The sequence below is a fragment of the Corythoichthys intestinalis genome, chromosome 6 (assembly GCF_030265065.1).
Source record: "Corythoichthys intestinalis isolate RoL2023-P3 chromosome 6, ASM3026506v1, whole genome shotgun sequence".
Classification (NCBI taxonomy): Eukaryota; Metazoa; Chordata; class Actinopteri; order Syngnathiformes; family Syngnathidae; genus Corythoichthys; species Corythoichthys intestinalis.
In genome coordinates, this window is record NC_080400.1 from 53,050,415 (window position 1) to 53,068,744 (window position 18,330).

Below are 18,330 nucleotides of genomic sequence, written 5' to 3' on the forward strand. Positions count from 1 at the left end.
AAGCGGAATGCTGTCTGGTTGCGTTCTTTCTGCACATGCTCCGTACTGACGTGGTGACGTCACTTTGTGACGTAAGTAACGTCACTCGCAACATGGCTTCCAAGCACAGCGCACCTAAGTCCGGCGGAAAGATTGTATTTAATTCAAACTTTAAAAGAATTGAATATAATTGCTCGCTTAGACGGGCGTAAAACGAGGAACAGTGAACTATTTAAAAAAGTTCACGAGAGGTTACACGAAGCCGGAATAGACCGGAGCGTTGACCAGATTAGAAACCGGTGGAAAACCGGCTACTACAAGGCAAAAGAGCAAAACAGCAGAAGCGGATACTACCCCACAAACACAACAAGTGGGTTAAAGTTAAAACAGCAGCACTCCGACGATCGATCTCCATGTTTTGCAACGTGACGCTTTGTTTTGATTAATCTGCGCATGTCAGACGGCAGTTGTCAAACGTCCTTTCGGAATAAAGGCAGTCACATGTAAACGCTGGATCGGAATAGATGAAGTGACATGTAAACAGCTGATCTGAAATTTCCATTCGGAATGATTTGAATCGGTATGAATAAAAGTCAGCATGTAAACGTGGCTAATGTCTCTCATAATGACGCAAATTCACTCCTGAGTAGGAATGGGAATTAATACGATTTTTGCAATTCTGATTCCATTATCGATATTGCTTAACGATTCGATTCTTTATCGATTCTCTTATGGATTATAATTTGGGGAAAAAGAAGAACAAACATTTTGATTGGCATCTAGTTTGTTTAATCAGAAGTCACAACCTTACAAATTGGCAATGAGGTCAAGAGGCCCAAAGCCTAGATGTTAACTGTGGCAATATTTAACTGTGGCAAATAGACAAAAATGTGTAACATTTTACTGAAACATTTTTCTAATAGAAATAAAAAAATCTCCTTTTTTAAAAGAACATATGAGTTGATAGCACAAAAAAAATAATAATAAAAATTAGGGCTGTCAAAATTATCGCGTTAATGGGCGTTAAATTTTTTTTTTTTAAATTAATCACGTTAAAATATTTGACGCAATTAACGCAGATGCCCCGCTCAGACATATTTAAATGGGTGCGACTGATTTTATAGGCTTCAGTACCCATGAGCATTGTGTAAGTAATTATTGACATCAACAATGGCGGGCTACTAGTTTATTTTTTGATTGAAAATTTTACAAATTTTATTAAAACGAAAACATTAAGAGGGGTTTTAATATGAAATTTCTATAACTTGTACTAACATTTTTCTTTTAAGAACTACAAGTCTTTTTATCCATGGATCGCTTCAACAGAATGTTAATAATGTTAATGCCATCTTGTTAATTTATTGTTATAATAAACAAATACAGTCCTTATGTACCGTATGTTGAATGTATATATCCATCTTGTGTCTTGTCTTTCCATTCCAACAATAATTTACAGAAAAATATGGCATATTTTATAGATGGTTTGAATTGCGATTAATTACGATTAATTAATTTTTAATTAACGCGATTAAAAATTTTAGTCGTTTGACAGCCCTAATAAAAATAGATAAATGCTGTCAAATACAACAGAACAGTGCGTAGTGCAAATGCGCAAAATTAACAATTCTTTTGCAGAAAAATATGCATGTCTGCTTTTTCAGGTAGGATACCTGATCGTTCTGGACTTATGGTGTCTCCACCAGTGGAGAACACCCTCTCAGATGGGGTGGAGAAAGCCTGCACACACAGAAAGTGTTCAGCTAGTCTGGACAACAGGGGCAGAGTATCTCTTTGTTGTCCCAAATACAGTATTAACAAGTTTATAATCAAATTGGTGTATTACATAAGGCCGGTTGGATCTCATACTATATAAAAGGAATTTTAGCACAATCCTGTGTTAACTTGGATTTGTTAATTTCCTAGACATAGTTGGGGTATTCTATGGAGAGGCCTTTTCATACTGTGTAGACTAAAAGTGGTTTGGGACCAACGGGACCATCCTATCTCGAATTACGGCGAAAATACGCTGATTGGCTGTAGTTGTCAGGTGCATTTCGGGAAGTCATTTGAAACATCCACTTACGTTAGTCGCAGCAACACAAAAATACCACCATCGGATGCAGAGTGAAATCATCAATTGTGTGAAATCAGTAGTCAGATTGGCCCTACGACCCACCAAATTAAAATTATTCCGAAAAAAAAAAAACTGATTGGTGGACTACCGACTGAAATGAGTATCAAAATTGCTAATAAAATCGTTTAGGATTATTTCAGATGCATATACTGTATGTTATATTTTTCTTATAGAGTAGTCGACAAGGAATATCTTAGACCCATTAATAGACCTTTTTTTTTGGGGGGGGGGGGGGGGGGATATCACTTTTTCATTAAGTAGTCTAATGAATAATGAGATGGCTTGTGAAAATCAATGCATAATCATTTGGCGATAACTCTCCAGATTATACTTAGTGAATGGTCACTCTTTGATAAATCACCTAGTCTTACTTACTGTATCGAGCATGCGTAATATGCGTAAATCACGTAACATACTTTTTGCTGGTTGGAATGTATTAGAGAATCATTAGATAAACTGCCAAACGATTCCATGGAGTTGAAACGCACAGAACTGATTCTCTATAGGAACCGGTTCTCGATTCCCATTCCTATTCCTGAGTTTATGCGGTCCTCTTCCGGCTTTTCGAAACCCGTTGGTGATGGTGGATTTTTTTTCAGACTGCTCCACGCTTTCAGGATCCACTGGCAGGCTTGTGCAAAAGCTCTTTGCATAAGGCAAGTTTTGGTAAACGATCGCTCACTGCTGGTCATCCAAGCGTCACATTCAACTCAGAGTGCCACTTTAAATGCAAGATTGCATTTAGCAGCTCTGTTTTCTTCTTGATCAGCCACTTCGATTGCTTTTAACTTAAAAGCTACGTCATATGCATTGCTTCTAGCATTTTCCATGATGAGGTTCTGCTAATTTTACTCATGCACAAAGCACAAGCACAAAGTTAAACACATATATACACAGTTATACACATATATTCCACGTGTCTCACTCTTACATTTTAAGCTCGAGCGCCTCTGGCGGCCATTAGAAAAATCGATGAATTGGCCGCATCAGTACACTTGCCGCAGGGTTCAAAATGACGAAAAAAGTAGCGGCTTGTAGTCTGGAAATTACGGTAATAGGCTTCATACAACCTTCACTTTTATCTAGTCAGAGTCAATTGATTATGAAATGGTGGACAAGTTGTTTATGTTTTATTTATATGTCTTGGTCTGGTTTGTTTGAGCATTGATGCTTACATCCTCCAGTTACAAGCCTCCTCCTCCCCCACTCGAGAAAGACAACAACAACAAAAAAAGACTTTCACTACTTGCTCAAAAGGTGAAATCCAAACTCTTTTTACCGAGGACTATTGACATAGTTTTTTAGATGCTGATTCTCATCAAGGTAGCGTCACACATTTGTACAGTGCCATGCAATGAAAGTAGACATTAATATGTATTAGATCACATGATGAGGAGGAGGCGTGATCCTTAGGCTGCCAAATTGGACTCCCCACACCATGGATTGCTCTTTAAATTCAGTCCTCAATGATAATTCACATCACTGTAGTTAATGGCAGCTTTTGTTAGGACTCATTGTTCATGCACCATGAATCAGTTCAAAGTAGTCAGTTGTCATTAAGTTTAAACATATCAGCATGGTGTCTCTTTTTAATTAAGAGCATTTAAGGTTAATGTTGTAATTTGGGCGCCTAAAAATTTGTTGGTAGATTATTTTCTTCTTGGAGATGAGATGTGTGTGTGGCAGCCTGGCAGTTTTTTTTTTTAAAAATATGTTTTTGACAGTTACTGTCATATTTTAAAATTTTTTAAACTTTATATAAATGCGATAAACTTGCTGGCCAGCTACGTTTTGCCTTGTGCATGGACGAAATAAGTTACTTCCTGTGACGGGGGCGCTATAGTTATTTAAGTAGTGAATTCATACATTATTCCTCAACACAGATACCTGACTGGTTGAAAATAATAAATTTCAATGCCTGAATCGATCAACATTACAACTACGAACAATTAGTTATCCAAATGCTTCTGGCAGTGACAATTGGTATTTATGTGATGAAATCAGACAGATACATGAACATTATTCTTCAACCCAAATGCTTGAGCGGTTGAACAATAGTTTAAAAAAAAAAAAAAAAATTATTTTGTCTGAAATTATCACATATATTTCACGTCACTACCAGGAGCATAAGACTATTTGATTGCGACAGAAGCTTTGGTAATTCCCTCGCAATTCATACTTTGAAATTATTATTTTTCAACCAGTTGAGCATGTGAGTTGAGGGATGTTTATTTTATTTATTATATATATATTTTTTTGAATGTCTGAATTTATCAATCAATTTATCATCAATTTATCAATAACTATAGCGCCACCCTGGGTCAAAAGGTAGTAAAGTGTTTAGTGCATCCACAGGGTCAATCAAGGACCAAGCTGGAAGATAACTCTTACATTAAAGTTTATAGACAAGTTTCCTGAGCTAAATATGGGCGGCGCCATCTTGGAAAATGTCTGCTCCGAACTTCCGGTTTAGAAAGAACAACATGAATTGCCGTTGAAGTAAGCACTGTGTTGACAAAGTTAAAACTGCTAAATCAAGCCAGAGGAACCCACGGAATCTCCAAAAAAGGATTCATCACAACGTAGATGAGAAGTAGATGAGATTGTATGATTGTTCTTATCACTTCGTTGATCATTCCTGGACGAAATTATAACAATCTGTCAGCCTGTGTTGACGTGAGGTATAGATTGATTCGCCAACCACTTGAGTGACCAAAATGAGGTGAAATTACAAATTATATTACATTTGCCGAATGCAGAAGGGCAGACACGGATTTTGTTGTTACAAGGAAATACTACAAGGTGTGTACAGAAAACAAAAATAGTATGTCAACTTTTTTTATTGCAGATATTGATCCCAATAAAACATTTGGACAACGTGATTCGATTTCTTGTTATATTTAAAACGATGGGTGCATGTGCAAAACAGTCAATAAATCACAATTTACAAAATTATTAGAAAAATAGCATATGAGAATGTGATATCAGACAGCAGATTTCCGGAGCGGCTTAACTTTCACCCAACATTACGCAGAACGTCGGCGGCATCCAGACGGGCTTTCTCCCACTGTCCTCGGTAATTCCAGCTCCAATTACGTTACTTAAAGTTGCTGCATTTAAAAAGCTCGTAGTTGGATCTCGGGATCGAGCCGACGGTCCGCCGCGAGGCAAGCCAACGTCTCCAGCCTTGGCCGCCCCCGGGTGCGGGTAGATCGCACGAAGTCTCGATATATGTCCATCAACATACAGTAAGTGTTGATGTGAGCCACATGACCTTATCTTACCTTGCCTAACAGCGTTTTCCACTTGTAAACAAACGAACAAAAAAACTTGTAATTGTGCCATCTTCACGTACTGATTAGCAACAGGCTAGCAGCCTCTGCTGCTTGTAGAAATAATTTTAAAAGTAATCATAATTACAATCATCGTAAGAACAATATGAAAGGCAACAAGTTGTTTCATGTGCAAGATTTTAGCTTGAGTATTTTTTGAGCACCGGACACATGAAAATGCAGGGATAGGAAGAACATACCTTCCATAACACAGCAGAAACATGGTGACAAAAACACCAGGTCTTTGTGGTGGCACGAGCTTGGTTCCACATCTGCCTTCATGAATATGTTGTCCTCCCCTGTCGTGATGATGGCAGATGGATGTGGTCTTTCCAAATAGTCTTTTTTAAGGGATTTTGATGAGTAATGTTACTCCAGCTACACTGTTGTTTTGGATGGAGAAATTCTAAAACAGAATTAGGAGCAGACATAAGGAAGTACCTCGGAAACTTGTCTTTAGCGTTTAAATAAAGTTTTGAAGTTACATTTTATGTATTCACGTGCATTGTACAGATTAGGTCTGCCTCACATACCCTATCGGTTTAGAATAATATATTTCTATCACTGAACCTATCACATGCATGTATAGCATGCGACCTCACTGTTTGAGATGAAGTGTAGCAATAGTGTCGTGACAAGGTGGAAAGAATCAGGGCGGGGAAGGCAATGAGGAAACAGGAGAAGGGCACAATGCCTGAAATGAGGAGGAAGACAATCACAAAATAAAATGGGAAGGAAACACAAAACAACAAACTTAACTAGACCTCCTAGACATAAATACTCTCTTTTATAATTTCATGAAATTTATTACTGAATTTGGTATTTTCAACAATATACAGTACCCAAATACTGTGCATCATTCAAACTCATCGCAAATATGATTACCTAATGTAAGAAACCTAATCATCTTTATTAGATACACAGGGTACCTGCTAGCGTGACACAAATAAATGTAAGGACATAAACACATAGGAACAGATTAGTCATTAAGCAATTTGAAGGGACTAGTGATAAAATGAGAATTATGCAAAAGGTACGGAGTCTTCAACCACTTTAAAGTGACCAGCAGTGTGGTAATACTGATCCACACAGATGATGATGATATTGAGAGTGCTGATGCGCAAACTGCTTGAATAACAACCATGGATGGCTAGACTGAGCGACTGAGAATGTGAGCAAGCAACACAAAAACAGATTGACCAACGTATGCAGCTGCTGCTACATCACTGTAGATCTGGACTAGAATAATTTCAGCAACCATGCAGAATGGCTTTAATTACAGCTGTCCCTTTAATTAACGGCCTTTCTTGGCATGGCACTGCTGATAATTAAGCTCGGGTGACGACAGAGTTAGGAAACAAAGTGCAAGAAATGAAGATTTACATAATACAATGAACATTTTACAAAAAGGGAACGAATATTTGTTTTCCAATAGTTGTGTAGATTGAAATCAGTTGCCACACAACCTAAGATGACAGACAACACCAAGACCTACATTTGAAAGACAGTTGCTCAAAGTATACAATATAAGGAAAATGTTTAAACCCCCAAATGACACGTCTTACCATTACAATCATTGTGTAACGACTTTCAGTGATACGCTGGTATCTGCAGTACATAAATTCAGATACACTTAAAACAAGGGTGAAGTAGCTCTTTTTGTTACTGTACCTGTTCATTCTGTTCTCTTTCTCCTTCATCCATATGAGACACAGACGAAGCCAGTTCCACCTCTTCGGTCTATTAAAGGGTATTTTGTCTTTAGAGAATCCTAGCACGATGGATAGGGAATACGTGAAAAGTATGTGGAATGATCTGGAATGCTTGGATTTTAGTGGTTAAAGTAGCAGCGGTATTCAATAGAGGTCGACCGATATATCGGCCGGCTGCTTAATCGGGATGATATATGGACTTTTTTCCAACATAGGAAACATCGGCTGATTAAAAACAAAATAAGCCGACATAAAAGGATTTTGATTTGGCAGCTGTGTGGTCAATTGTGGCCGCCGCTGACTGACGGTAGGACCCCGGAAGATACCTGCGGCAGCTTTAAGGCAGGCTGCTACTGTATAGGAATTTTCAGGCTTGCCTGCTTTGTAAATATTGTAATATTTTTCTTTTCTTCTTTCGTGAGAGAATATGCAATGTTGCTTTAGCATTTTAAAGGTGTTTACCGTGTCATCCTTGCATTCTAAATGTAAGTCGTAGCATTCACCTTACATTATCTTTAGCATGACGACATAGGCAGAGCTTGACTTTTGAGGTGGGGGGGCACAACATGTTGATGACTCCAAAACGCAGTGTCAGCATTAAAATGAAATTATTACAAGAATACGTATTTAATAATCAGTTAAAATGAGCTTTTTTTGTTTGTTTGTTTTGTTTTGTTTCCCATCATTCTAGAGGGGAATTCCAAATCTGGCTGCTTAGGCTATACTTTCCGCCAAGATCGTCAGCCATTGAATATGGTACGGCCACCGGTGTCGTGCCAATGTTGTTACCCAGTCAAAAATCATATCCCCTGGGCGGAGCCACAGCGTTTCACTGATTTGCTTGATTTCTGGGTTTTGATGATGTAGTTATCTACGAGGTTTTAAAGCATGGCACATCCATTAAAAAAAAAAAAAAAAACTTTTTTTTCTGTCGTATAACGTAACATACGTACTGAACTTAAAATAGACAATGTTTCGCTGTTTTACTCGTAGGATGACCTATAACTGTTATTACTGTAATTCAAGTCCTGTATGGAGTTTCTCCAGTTTAATAAACGTCAAAAAACATTTTATATTTTATATTCTTTTCTGGCTTCAATTAGTTGTTTAAGTCAAAATAACTCATAACTAATGTGTGTGTGGGTGTGTGTGTGTGTGTGTGTGCACTCCCGCGGCCAGGGGACACAATTTTTGACGGGGGTAACTACATTGGCAAGACACCGGTGGTGGCGCCGTTGTATAATTAGCGTCTTTAGTGGGGCAAATTGAAACTCTGCTCCCCATTTTGACGGTGGTCTCTAGCGTTTCATGGTCCACATTTTCAATCTTTGGTTCTTGCTCTTTAGTTGTTGTCACTTTTGAAAGCTTAGAATGGAAAAAAAAACCCAACCTTATTATCTTACCTATCCTTGCCTCTTCGGTCCTCGGGTGGTTTTGGCAAAGCAAAGTTGCTAGTCATATGATCTGTTCGAAAAATTGACCCATTATAGAAATATCTTTTTTTGTTAATTTCATTCATTTTTGTTGTTTGTTTTATTGCTTTACAACTTTTATAGACAATATTTTACCGAAAAAAAATAATTTTAAAATCGTTTACTGTACAGAAAAGTCAATTACATGCAATTGCACTAACCGGACACCGGGGGGGGGGGGGAGGCTGGCACCTCTGGTCCCCCCTGAAAATCCGCTTATGCATGGCAAGCATCCTCTTATAATTGCTCACATCTCCCCGTGACGTCCTTGTGGGTTTAATTATTTGAAAATAATGTATTGTTCTTGCTGAGTGTATATGATGATAAAAAGAAGTGCTGCGTTCGATGATTTCGTAGCACCACAACACTTTGTTGACTTTCCCTTTAGAGGGAGTCTCTCGAATTTTTTTTTATGAATTGATGCTTAACAATTATGTTCCACTTCAACCAGGATGTGATGCAATCCCAGTGGAGTACCTACGATGGGGAGACCCTGAACCCATTGCTGCTGTGGTATTTGCCTGCCTTGGACTTATGGCCACATTCTTTGTTACTGCCGTCTTCATTCGGTAAAAAAATATCTTTAACAACAGTTCTATACAGTATATACTGTTCACATTCCATCAAAATAAATATTTTGAACAATGATTTTGAATGATCTTCCACCAGCCTACAGAATCTAGAGGTCTATGTATGGTCTTATGATTTATCTAACCATTTAGGTTCAGGGACACTCCTGTGGTGAAATCCTCCAGTAGGGAGCTGTGCTATATAATACTGGCAGGTATATGCCTGGGGTACTTGTGTACTTTCAGCCTCATCGCCAAACCTCATGTCATCCATTGCTACCTCCAACGCCTGGGAATTGGCCTGTCACCTGCGATGAGCTACTCTGCTTTGGTCACCAAGGTGAGGATTAGAGAAGATGCTGTGCTTTTGTGTCTACACATTAGACAAGCTGTGACAATAAACTCTGCCTTCACACCTTGGTTCCTACTGGTCTACGACTGTCAGTGGATTGGGGACGATTAGGTTTTAGACGTGGGTGAGAACACTACGAAAAAATGCACTGCTGCTTGTTGGTAGAGCACAGTGCGAGGAATAAATAAACTGGGTCGAGATGGAAGAAAAAGTAAGAGTGCCCCATGGTAAAAAATGGCGTCATAATATTTGCTTTTTCCTCCTAGACCAACCGCATTGCACGGATCCTGGCAGGAAGTAAAAAGAAAATATGTACAAAGAAGCCTCGTTTCATGTCTGCCTGCGCTCAGCTCATCATTGCCTTCCTGCTCATACTACTGCAACTTGGCATCATTGTAGCACTCTTTCTCATGGAACCACCCCAGGTGAGGGTGTTCTTTTCTGTTTTCAACCCTTTCTGTGGCTAATAATGAATTGTCATTTAAGAAAAATACTTTGCTTAAGCCTAACAAAGATTAATACACTTCACAGGTTATTCATGATTACCCGAACATCCGTCAAGTCAACCTCATTTGCAACACCACTAACCTTGGAGTGGTTGCCCCCCTGGGATACAATGGCCTGCTCATCCTCAGCTGTACCTTCTATGCCTTCAAGGTAGTAACTGTTCTTACATATTTTGTATACAGTTAAATTAGGTTTTTGATAACTTGAAGTAAAATGAAGTCTTATCTATAATCTAGGATGAAATTTGGTTTGGTGGCATAATACCACCCATCCAATTTATAACGTCAAAATTAAGGGGCGGAGTCATAGTGAGGTTTTCCTTGAAGTGCATACAGTTGTGGTCAAAAGTTTACATACACTTTTGAAGAACATAATGTCATGGCTCTCTTGAGTTTCCAGTTATTTCTACAATTTATTTTCTCTGATAGAGTGTTTGAAACAGATACTTCTTTGTCACAAAAAACATTCATGAAGTTTGGTTCTTTTATGACTTTATTATGGGTGAACAGAAAAAAGTGATCAAATCTGGTGGGTCAAAAATATACATACAGCAGCGCTAATATTTGGTAACATGTCCCTTGGCCATTTTCACTTCAATTAGCTGCTTTTGGTAGCCATCCACAAGCTTCTGGCAAGCTTCTGGTTGAATCTTTGACCACTCCTCTTGACAGAATTGGTGCAGTTCAGTTAAATTTGATGGCTTTCTGACATGGACTTCTTTCTTCAGCATTGTCCACAAGTTCTCAATGGGACTTTGGGAAGGCCATTCGAAAACCTAAATTCTAGCCTGATTTAGCCATTCCATTACCACTTTTGATGTGTGTTTGGGGTCATTGTCCTGTTGGAATACCAAATTGCGCCCAAGACCCAATCTTCATGCTGATGACATTAGGTTATCTTGAAGAATTTGAAGGTAATCCTCCTTCTTCATTATCCCATTTACTCTCTGTAAAGCACCAGTTCCATTGGCAGCAAAACAGCCCCATAGCATAATACTTCGACCACCGTGCTTGACGGTAGGCATGGTGTACTTGGGGTTAAAGGCCTCACCTTTTCTCCTCCAAACATATTGCTGGGCATTGTGGCCAAACAGCTCGATTTTTGTTTCGTCTGACCACAGAACTTTCCTCCAGAAGGTCTTATCTTTATCCATGTGATCAGCAGCAAACTTCAGTCGAGCCTTAAGGTGCCGCTTTTGGAGCAAGGGCTTCCTTCTTGCACGGCAGCCTCTTAGTCCATGGAGATGCAAAATACACTTGACTGTGGACACTGACACCTGTGTTCCAGCAGCTTCTAATTCTTGGCAGATCTGCTTTTTGGTGATTCTCGGTTGAATCTTCACCCTCCTGACCAATTTTCTCTCAGCAGCAGGTGATAGCTTGCGTTTTCTTCCTGATCGTGGCAGTGACAAAACAGTGCCATGCACTTTATACTTACAAACAATTGTTTGCACTGTTGCTCTTGGGACCTGCAGCTGCTTTAAAATGGCTCCAAGTGATTTTCCTGACTTGTTCAAGTCAATGATTGTTCAAGTCAATAATCACTCACAAGAAATTGCTAATTCGTGTTGCTGTATGTATATTTTTGACCCAGCAGATTTGATCACTTTTTCTGTTAACCCATAATAAAGTCATAAAATAATCAAACTTCATGAATGTTTTTTGTGACAAAGAAGTATCCGTTCCAATCACTCTATCGGAAAAAAATCAGAGTTGTAGAAATAACTGGAAACTCAAGAGAGCCATGACATTATGTTCTTCACAAGTGTATGTAAACTTTTGACCACAACTGTATGTAGTGTTTGTACTGTTTTCTGTTCATGTGCTAAAACTCACCCAGGCCGATAAAAAGAAATGAAGTGCTGCTGGCTGTTTAAATCGAACCAATAAAGGAAATGTAATTTCCCAAATGTAGCAAATTAAAGTCCATGTTTGATTATTTGCAGCCTGCAGCGATCAAATCTCTAGACTTAGAAAACAGAAGTGAGAAAAAAAAAGCGTGAGAGAGAAAGAGACATAAACTACAATAAACTTCATAAAACAATGCAGTGCCATTGGCTGTTCTTGATTATTATTATACCAAATAGAAATAACTGAATGACAGAAATTGCCAGCGCTCATTGTCTTGATACCTAACATATACAGTATATGGCTCAATTAAGGCAAAATTCCTAAGCAATAACAATAATAAGTATTTGTACATGCTTGTTTTTTTCTTGAAGACCCGCAACGTTCCTGCTAATTTCAATGAAGCAAAGTACATTGCCTTTACCATGTACACCACCTGCATTATATGGCTGGCCTTTGTTCCCATCTACTTTGGCTCCAACTACAAAATAATCACCATGTGCTTCAGTGTCAGCCTCAGCGCCACAGTGGCGCTTTGCTGCATGTTTGTACCAAAGGTAAGTTAATGAACAACTTGTCATGCATTTATGACCAGTATCTGTCCCCTGCTCTCCCTTACTGCCCATTAATTCTGGTGACTGTATTAGTATACCCCCAACTTTGTTTAAATATATACAGTGGTATGAAAAAGTATCTGAATCTTTTGGAATTTCTCACATTTCTGCTTAAAATCACCATCAAATGTGACCTGACCTTTGTCAAAACCACACAGATGAAAAAAACAGTGTCAGCTTTAACTAAAACCCCCCTAAAATTGATAGATTTTCATATTTTAATGAGGATAGTATGCAAACAATGACATGAGGAGGGAAAAATAAGTAAGTGAACAATCACATTTAATATTTTGTGTCCGCCCATTTGGCAGAAATAACTTCAACCAGACACTTCTTGTAGCTGCTGATCAGTCTGGCACATCGATCAGGACTCATTTTGGCCCATTCTTCCCTACAAAACTGCTGTGGTTCAGTAAGATTCCTGGGATGTCTGGCATGAATTGCTGTCTTTAGGTCATGCCACAGCATCTCAATGGAGTTAAAGTCTGGACTTTGACTTGGCCACTCCAGAACGTGTATTTTGTTCTTCTGAAACCATTCTGGAGATGATTTACTTCTGTGTTTTGGATCATTGTCTTGTTGCAGCATCCATCCTTTTTTTTAGCTTCAACTGTCTGACAGCCGGCCTCAGGTTTTCCAATTCTTACAAGGTGTGTGTTTTATCGTGGGCAGAGTAGCTTTAAACCACTCATCATTGATTGGGCACACACCTAACCTAAACTGTTTGGTAAAATTTGGTTTCAATTGCTTAGGCTCCTTAGGCAGATGGTTCAGTTACCTATTTTTACCCCTTCTGTCATTGTTTGCATACTAACCTCATTAAAATATGAAAACCTATAAATGGTTGGGTGATTTTAGTTAAAGCAGACACTGCTTTTCATCTGTGTGATTTTGACAGAGATCAGATCACATTTGATGGCGATTTTATGCAGAAATGTGAAAAAAATCCAAAAGGTTCAGATGCTTTTCATACCACTGTAAGTTAGTTGTTCTCCAATTTACTGCAGTTTATACAGCTAAAATCCCATTGAGACACAAGCTCTTAAATGGAATAACTGCATAATATGCATACAATATGACATGTCCCAATTCTTATAAATGAAATCCTGAAAAGAAATTTACACTTCTTCATGCAGAAGGTGTATATCAAATTCAAATGTTATATTTTATTGCCACCAGAAGTAGAATGTAACGAAGTAAGAGTATTTCAGTACATTTGTGTCTATCTGTACTTTACTTGAGCACAAATATGAAGTGGTACTTTTTACATTTACTTCACTTTATGTTACAGCAGATGTTAAGCTTCTGTTTACAGTGCAGTCAATTTTATTGCATGTTTTTTCCATTCCATATAGTTTTAAATAAAACTGAGCAGTCAATGAATTTTCTGTATGCATGTACGTACGGACTCCACATGTGAATTTGGTTCATTCTGACTGATGGTTTCCGATTGACACATAGAAATCCCTATCATGCAAATAAGATGTGGACCACTGAAGAACAGTGTCAGTAAGCCCTCCCCGCTGTTCCAATTTGCTGAGTAGTATGTTGTGAACAAGCAATGGAGATAAAGCACAAAAGGAACTTGTACCAGTCTGTTGTAGTGAAGGAGTGAGCTGAGCCAAAAGGCGAAGCTCTTGATTTACCAATCAATCGAATTAAGAGAACACACAATATAGTACAGTTAGTTAAAGTACATACTGTAGAGGGGCTGCATGTAAAACCAAGAAAACAAATTATCATTTTGAACATGTATCTGTACTTTTACTTAAAGGGAACCTCGATTAAAGTGCATGTGACACGAAAAAGCATGTTTATTTCATAATACACGCGGTATTTTATGCTCCTGAATGATATGGACCACTTGGATGTGTGTGGAAGCGATCGCTATATTTATTTAATTTTTTGAATCCCGCGCCATGAAAATGAGTGACTTCAGGCTTCGGTCTTGCATTGAGGAGGAGGGCGCTGTGACGTGTACGGTTGAAGGCGTCCTCTTCACTAAACTGCCGTACTGTTGTGTATGAGGACTAAGGATTCAGCTGATTTTGCGGATTAATACGTTTATTTTTCGCATCACGCCAGCCAAACGGCTGCAGAAAAATCTTGCTTTATGAGGGAGAGGCGTGTGCGCCTTTTTGGAGTTTCAAAAAGTTCCCATTCAATGTGGGAATTCGCCAAAACAAGCCCTACTACTGTGGGACCATTGGACTTGCGAGGAAGTGAGTAAACATCTTGTTTTGTATTATGTCAAATACAAATACAGCGATTACAAAGTAAACACTACAAACTTTCTTTAAATAAAGGACTACTTACATTCATCATTGATAGGCATATAAAAACATCAGCTGCACGTTAGCTGCACAACAACTGCAGCCACCCTCCTCCGGGGAACGAACTGTAAATCGCTCTCCGCCGGGCGGTTTGCCGAACCACGAAGACAATCGACAACCCAGTCGTCATGTCAAATAATCCGGGCTAGTTATGTGTGATTTTCCGCTTCGAAGACTTTGAAACATCACTCGGTTCGGGTTAGCATGTCGGCTAGCTGTCACGCCTCTTGGTTTGTTTACATTCTCCGAAGCCGGGGAAGGGAAATTACATATGTCCGATTTGGGTGTCATGGTGTCATAAAATATCATTCGGGAGGTGCGACAGTAAAGGTGAAGTCGACAGCTTTGACCATTATGGAGTACTTTTGCCATGTCGTCCTGAATAAGTGCATTTTTATTATTTCATATTCCATTTAGCACAAGACTGTTATTTGTCATAACGATGCCATTTATTTAACAATTGGGGAAAATACTTGGATAAAAAGAATATCCTGTAAAAATATTGAAGTAAAGAGACAGAAATAATGACATTTTGCAGCTCTCTTCGTTGCGTTTTCCTCGTTCTGAATAATTCCCCCTCAATGGGCTGAATAGTAAAACTGATGAGCCCAGTCACCCACTGACGTCATCCACCTGTTGGGGACGCTAGAGCCCTATAATGGTAGGCGTGGCTAACCGGCAGATTAATAGACTAATTTCTCGTCATCTGTGCTTTGCTAAATTTGTGTATATAGCCGAATCGTCTCAAAATATGTTTCTAATTCACATAATAATGCTATTTAGGACTTTTTTTCTCCTGTCGTATGCTCTTTAAAGACTTGCAGGCTCTAGTAAGCCACAATTGCTCTCTTTTGCCATTGATTTAAAAATCGTAATATTTAGTGCATGTATTGACCTACAGAGGGCGCCATGTTTTGTGCATGCAATGGACGCTCGTGGTGATGACGTAGTTTGTCACTGTCACTAGACGAACACTACCGCATTTGCTTCTACGCGGCGAGACGTCCAACACATGCGCACATCGGTTCAAAGTGGCGAGTACTTACTATTTGTGTTTTTATTGAGTATTTTATTACCTTTTCATTGCCTCAAATACTTTTTGCATGCGTTTCCCTCTCATATTCTTAAGCATTGTGTTTTCTTGTGGTAGCTTTAAAGCAGATTGTTGATCTGTTGACCACATTAGTCACGTAGCATATTTAAACCACCCTTATTTGATATTATGACATTAAAGTATTTTCTTAAGGCATCTTTAGTATGTTTTGTCTGTATGGATCTAAACAAAACAAGTTAAAAACACACAGTAGTGCTTTGGGTGTCAAATTCACCTCTTGTAGGATGTTTCGCCATTGTAGCACATTTTGGCAGAACACTGTTTTTTTGTTTTTTCTTGTTCATTTTGCTTTTGGTGCTCGCTTTGTGAAATATCGACAGTGCTGTCATGCTCATTAATGTTCCTCTCGGGTCCAAATTGAAAGGGTTGAACAGATGACCTTTTTATGTCGCTAGAGTCATACTCTGGAAGCCTGCCAAGCTGCGGCATAACCATGTGACGTCACTGCCATGTGATGTCAACAACAATAGCGATCTACTAGTTAAACTAACTTTACAAATTGTATAACAATGAAAACATCAAGAGGGGTTTCAATAGCAAATTATTTTAACTCATAATAACATTCATCTTTTAAGAACTACAAGTCTTTCTATCCGTGGATCCCTTTAAGTAAAAAACTGAGTACTTCATCCACCACTGATTGCCATTTGCCAGTCTTTAGCGTTGACAAAAAGTAAACCTCATGCAAATCGGCAGAGAGATTTGACTCAGCACAGAATAATAATTCATAGCGTCCCCCAAAATACTCTGACTTAAGTGTGAAGCCCAGTCAAGTCTTAACATATTTAACTTTCTGTCATCCAAGGTGTACATCATTCTAGCCAAACCAGAGCGAAATGTGCGCAGTGCCTTTACCACTAGTACAGTGGTGCGCATGCATGTTGGTGATGGCAAATCATCCTCAGCTGCCAGCCGCTCCTCTAGTCTGGTTAACCTGTGGAAACGCAGAGGCTCCACTGCAGAGACTCTTAGGTAAGTGTGTGTAAAATGTGTGGAGTATGTGTGTTTGAGCTCACTGAAAGATTGATTTACTGAAGCCCCCTGCTCGACTGTTCTTTTGACCCTAACATGAACTGCAGACAATTGGCTAATGGGGACACAGCAAAGACAGAGATGAGAATGAATTGAGTAGAAAGGAAGAAAGGGATTAAATTGGGGGCTAAAATCTGAGTGCATTCACCGAGATGAACAGACTGAAGAGAAATGGAAAAAGCACATGTTGGCGTGGAAACAAATATAAATGGCATGTCGGGTAATTATGGATAAATGGACAGTAACATTTTCACCAATCTTCAAGGCAGAATTTTTTCATCTAAGGCAATAAGTAACGGCTCAAATATACAAAGTAAATTTTGGATGACCACTGAAAAGTAGTAGAAAAGAGACCAGATTACATCAGTTCTTTTATAGTTGTTGGTGAAAATCGGCAGATAGGTGTCCCTCTGTGGTGGGAGGTTGGTGTATAGAATAGAGGAATAGAAGTAAATTGATCAGGATAGTTTCCTCATGACTGATCACATGACACAGTTAAAAACATTCATTCATTCATCTTCTGTGTCGCTTATGCTCACAAGGGTAACGCGGGTGCTGGTGTTCTGTTGAGTGATCTCCCCTTTGCAGTTTAACGTCGAACAAATCTACCTTACATTTGACACGTCTGTTCATATATATTAAAGCTATATTATTACAGTAAATAATGTCAAAATTCTGTCTTAAACAATAATTGCTATGAAAACCCAGGAAACTCACGTGTTTACTGCTTATCATACAAAGCTCACTTACAGTACTTACGCTATTATCTCACAATTACATCAATATTGTATCCTAGTCTTTCGTGAATACGAACGTAACTGCTTAGAGAGGTTAGTGGTCAAAAGGCACTCTAAAATGAATATGCTTTAAAAATATTACTCACTTGCAGCGACAACAACAGCAACGTTTTGTCTCGGCAAAAACTCGGACATGGGAGGACTTTGGCGAGGCCATGGAAAACGACTTCCGTACGGCTTCGAGGAATTTCTGGTCCACCATCCAGCGTCTCAGGAGATGATAACAGTGCACCATTAAAACTGTGTATAGTGGAGATGGGGTACTGCTGACCTTGACTCGGGACGTCGTGAGTCTCAGCCATGGAACTACAGTATGGACCCGTTCTACACCTTCGGCAGGGTCCTCGAGGGCGCATGGGAGTTTGCCCAACTGGTCTACATGTTTTTTTGTGGATTTGGAGAAGGCGTTTGACCGTGTCCCTCGGGGAGTCCTGTGGGGGGTGCTTCAGGAGTACGGGGTAATGAGCCCCTTGGTAAGGGCTGTTCGGTCCCTGTACGACTGGTGCCAGAATTTGGTCCGCATTGCCGGCAGTAAC

At 39.1% G+C, this 18,330-nt stretch overlaps 1 protein-coding gene across 1 annotated transcript in view; it reads left to right on the forward strand.

The window, feature by feature from the left end:
• Positions 1-18,330, forward strand: part of grm5b (glutamate receptor, metabotropic 5b) — a 156,307-nt gene that overhangs the window by 127,722 nt on the left and 10,255 nt on the right. Inside the window, exons 12-17 of the mRNA XM_057838071.1 lie at positions 9,081-9,198; positions 9,352-9,538; positions 9,817-9,975; positions 10,082-10,207; positions 12,279-12,461; positions 16,771-16,937. Coding sequence (XP_057694054.1) covers positions 9,081-9,198; positions 9,352-9,538; positions 9,817-9,975; positions 10,082-10,207; positions 12,279-12,461; positions 16,771-16,937 — 940 coding nt within the window. The remainder of the gene's footprint in view (positions 1-9,080; positions 9,199-9,351; positions 9,539-9,816; positions 9,976-10,081; positions 10,208-12,278; positions 12,462-16,770; positions 16,938-18,330) is intronic.